This window comes from Dysidea avara, chromosome 2 (genome assembly GCF_963678975.1).
Source record: "Dysidea avara chromosome 2, odDysAvar1.4, whole genome shotgun sequence".
NCBI lineage: Eukaryota > Metazoa > Porifera > Demospongiae > Dictyoceratida > Dysideidae > Dysidea > Dysidea avara.
The window spans coordinates 42,930,432-42,933,634 of record NC_089273.1 but is presented as its reverse complement, the minus strand read 5'-3'; the positions used below and the strand labels follow the sequence as shown (position 1 = coordinate 42,933,634).

Sequence of the window (3,203 nt, the reverse complement as noted above, 5' to 3'; positions counted from 1 at the left end):
TTGATCATTCTTCTGTCTGTTGATGCTGACTCTAGTAGGTCCTATCTCAAAGTTGGAATCTATTGCCATGTGTGTATGTTATATTATCTTACCATCATGGGATTTGCTTCCCAATGTTGTCTACACAATAATTTGATATAAAACAAAATATTATTATATACTCTGCAGCATGTGTTAGCAAAAAGATATATGTGCCTTTTTAATATATTAAGTTATATTCATCAAAGTGATAAATCCAGTAGTGTTAAAGAGTTTTGTTGCTGACACACTTATCTCCACCACAGAAACCTTAAGTTTATACATGGTTTTAAAATTCTTAAAAATGTATTATGGCTTTTCAGGAAGAATTCGTCCAATTCTTGTCTTGAAGATTCCCCCAACGTCATTCATAAAGTCAACAAATTTTTAGCACATAAATAATCATGATTGTTTAAAATGCATAATGTGTATATGTATCTCTATATACAATAAAAGCAAGAATTATGCTTGTTATAATTTCACACTTGTGCATGAGTCAAGAATTATGTGCTAAGATACAATATATGTATACTATTTGCATGTAATTTACAATTTATGTTGCTATATAATGTTATGATACTGTCACTACCTGCCTTTATAAGATGTTTTATATGTAGGGTGTTTAATAATTGGTAGGTCACAATAGTATCCAAAATTACGAGACCGTGTGAACATGTCAGTGTTGGTACTGAGTGGGAAAAATGGAACCATAAAGTCATCTGGCTGATGTCCTGTAGTGGGAACAGTCACTGGTATATCATTAGGATACTTTGCATCAGGGTGTCGCTCCAGCCACTCATCAAACATACAATCTACCATGACATGGTGAAGAATGAAGAAAGGATCATTTGGTGATGCTGCTGAATCACCCATTGGTCCTACTTTATTAGGCGGAAGAGTTATGAAACTTCTGACATCACCTAGCCCAGAAATGGCATGAACCTAAACATGAAAAAATATATATCAGTGCAATAACAATGGCAATAATCATACTTACCACACTATGCAATCGTTGTGTAAATGCTATCATCCGGGTCTGAGAGCCTGGTGTGAAGGTACAGGAGGGGTCAGAAGAAGGTAAACACAGACACATTCTGTCCCTACGACACCTAGGTATGTTATAGCTAACATCACCATCAACAAAAGCTCGATAGTTGTTCTGTGATACAAAGTTATAAGGTGGTGCGTCATATCTATTGAAAATCATAGCACGAATCACTTGCTGATTTGTGGGCCAGTCAGGATTATTGCTATTGCATGGATCAGTTCCTGTGAATGGACAACGCTGAAGGGGACCAGTGTTAACATTTGGATCACAAATCTGAAAGAATTTTTGCCAACATATTGTGTCCCATCCATCACCAACAATATCTCCAAATACACGAGGAAAACCACTGACATTCCTTGTTGCACCAATCCTGTTTTCTATAAAGAGATCTTCTGCGGGTACTCCAGTAGACTTTTGAGTTTCAATTCGCCAGTCCCAGTAAGGTAGCCTGAAAGTGTGATAGTCCAAGTGTCCCATGCCCTTCAACATGTATTGTATTTCCCACTCAAACCACAAGTGAAAGTATTTGTGCCAAGTTGTGAATGCAGGTCCGGCATGAGCATAATCCAAACGATTTTCTATATCTAAAATGTAAATTATGTTATTGATGTATTACACATAATCTTAACTATTTGTGTATCACTGCATGCAGATGCAATGGATGCTTACTACATACTTAGTTACATTACCTGGTGTAGCAGAGTCCTTTGCAGCAAAGTGGTGCAGCCACACAAACAATTTATAAAGTGAGATGTTTGTCATTTTGAGATTTGTAGTTCCAGGAACTGCCTCTTCTAATACAGCCACGTACCCTGAGTCAAATGTACGTGACTGAACAATAGTATCAATGAATGCAGCCCAGTCACTATCAGTGTAGGTAGCAACAGGTGGTCGGGGAAGAACTTGTGACTGAGAGCAGTCAGGTCCATAGTGACCAAACTTACACCGACTACAGTCATATCCCGCGTAATTTCCATTGCACTGACAGACCTGTGATGTAAAAGAATAATCATAAATAATAGAACTATGTATGCACTTTAATCCAGTGGTTGTTCTATTGTTAACTGGTAGCCACATAATAGTGGATCATAGGATTTATTTAAGTATCACTAACCCTGGTGAAGTAGTGAGGCCAGTTGCGACGCACATCAGCACTATTTATGTCAAATCCAGGCAAGTTCAAATCAGTACACTGTCCCCTACCAGCATCCTGTCCACACACACCGTCACTTGTAGCTGGACAACACTCCAAGTTTTGTAGACTTGTAACATCACTACATGCTGTTGGTATTTGACCATAAACCTCCTGCCCCAACAAACATATCAAGGCGATGGCCATGAATGAAACTTGACCACTTTGCATCTTAGCTACAGTATACAAAAACAAGATAGCTACAGTCCATCCACAATTGATAGCTATACACCACCCCTGGACATTATAGCTAGCTACTGTAATTTAGCTGCACCATTAAGATAAGCTCTACTGCATACCCCCATACTGTATTATACTGTAGCTACAGCATTCACTCACCTGGGTAACTTTGTATAGTCCACTGGATAGATAACTAGAATTTAAACTAGTTTCAATTGTCTGATAAAGAATCCAGACCTTGCAATAGCTAGTTGTCTAACTATACAACTATATACTCATGTTTGTAATGCAGTACCCCTGGCTTTATATAGCTACGTAACCTTTGAAAAACATCATATCCGTGCATAGGTGGCGGAAATGGGGAGGCTAGGGGGCTAAATCCCCCCCTCAGAATGATATCACACCGAAATTATCTTTCTTGGAGTGGGGCTGAAAACCGTGATAAAGATCGAGATACTCTAATAGAGCAGTCACTGTAATAAAGTAGTCAGTGTGTAGCGAGCTATGTAAGGATTTTTATGTAGTTTATCAGCTAGAAATGGTAGCTGGTGAGGTGGAAAGCTCTTGTCAGTTGGTTGTGACCTTTTTTTTTCTTTTTTTTGGTCTCACCTTACCAAACTATAGAAATAAGTCTGGGTCAGCTCAGCGGAGCCCCCCCTCATATCAACTACTTCCTCCGGCGCTGTATCCGTGTGCATATGATCTAAACTTTGAACACTTCCTGGTGTGTCTGGTAGACAGACTGAGTGGCGCACATTTTCTACC

General features: G+C 38.9%; 1 protein-coding gene across 1 annotated transcript; it reads right to left on the bottom strand.

The window, feature by feature from the left end:
• Positions 1-390: 390 nt before the first annotated feature.
• On the bottom strand, positions 391-2,706 carry LOC136245433 (tyrosinase-like). The gene is made up of 5 exons (XM_066036959.1): positions 2,598-2,706; positions 2,181-2,434; positions 1,756-2,056; positions 1,016-1,650; positions 391-960 (listed from the first exon to the last, which is right to left on the bottom strand). Exons 2-5 carry the CDS (start codon positions 2,427-2,429, stop codon positions 604-606), a joined length of 1,542 nt encoding a protein of 513 aa, XP_065893031.1. The 5' UTR covers positions 2,430-2,434; positions 2,598-2,706; the 3' UTR covers positions 391-603.
• Positions 2,707-3,203: the final 497 nt, after the last annotated feature.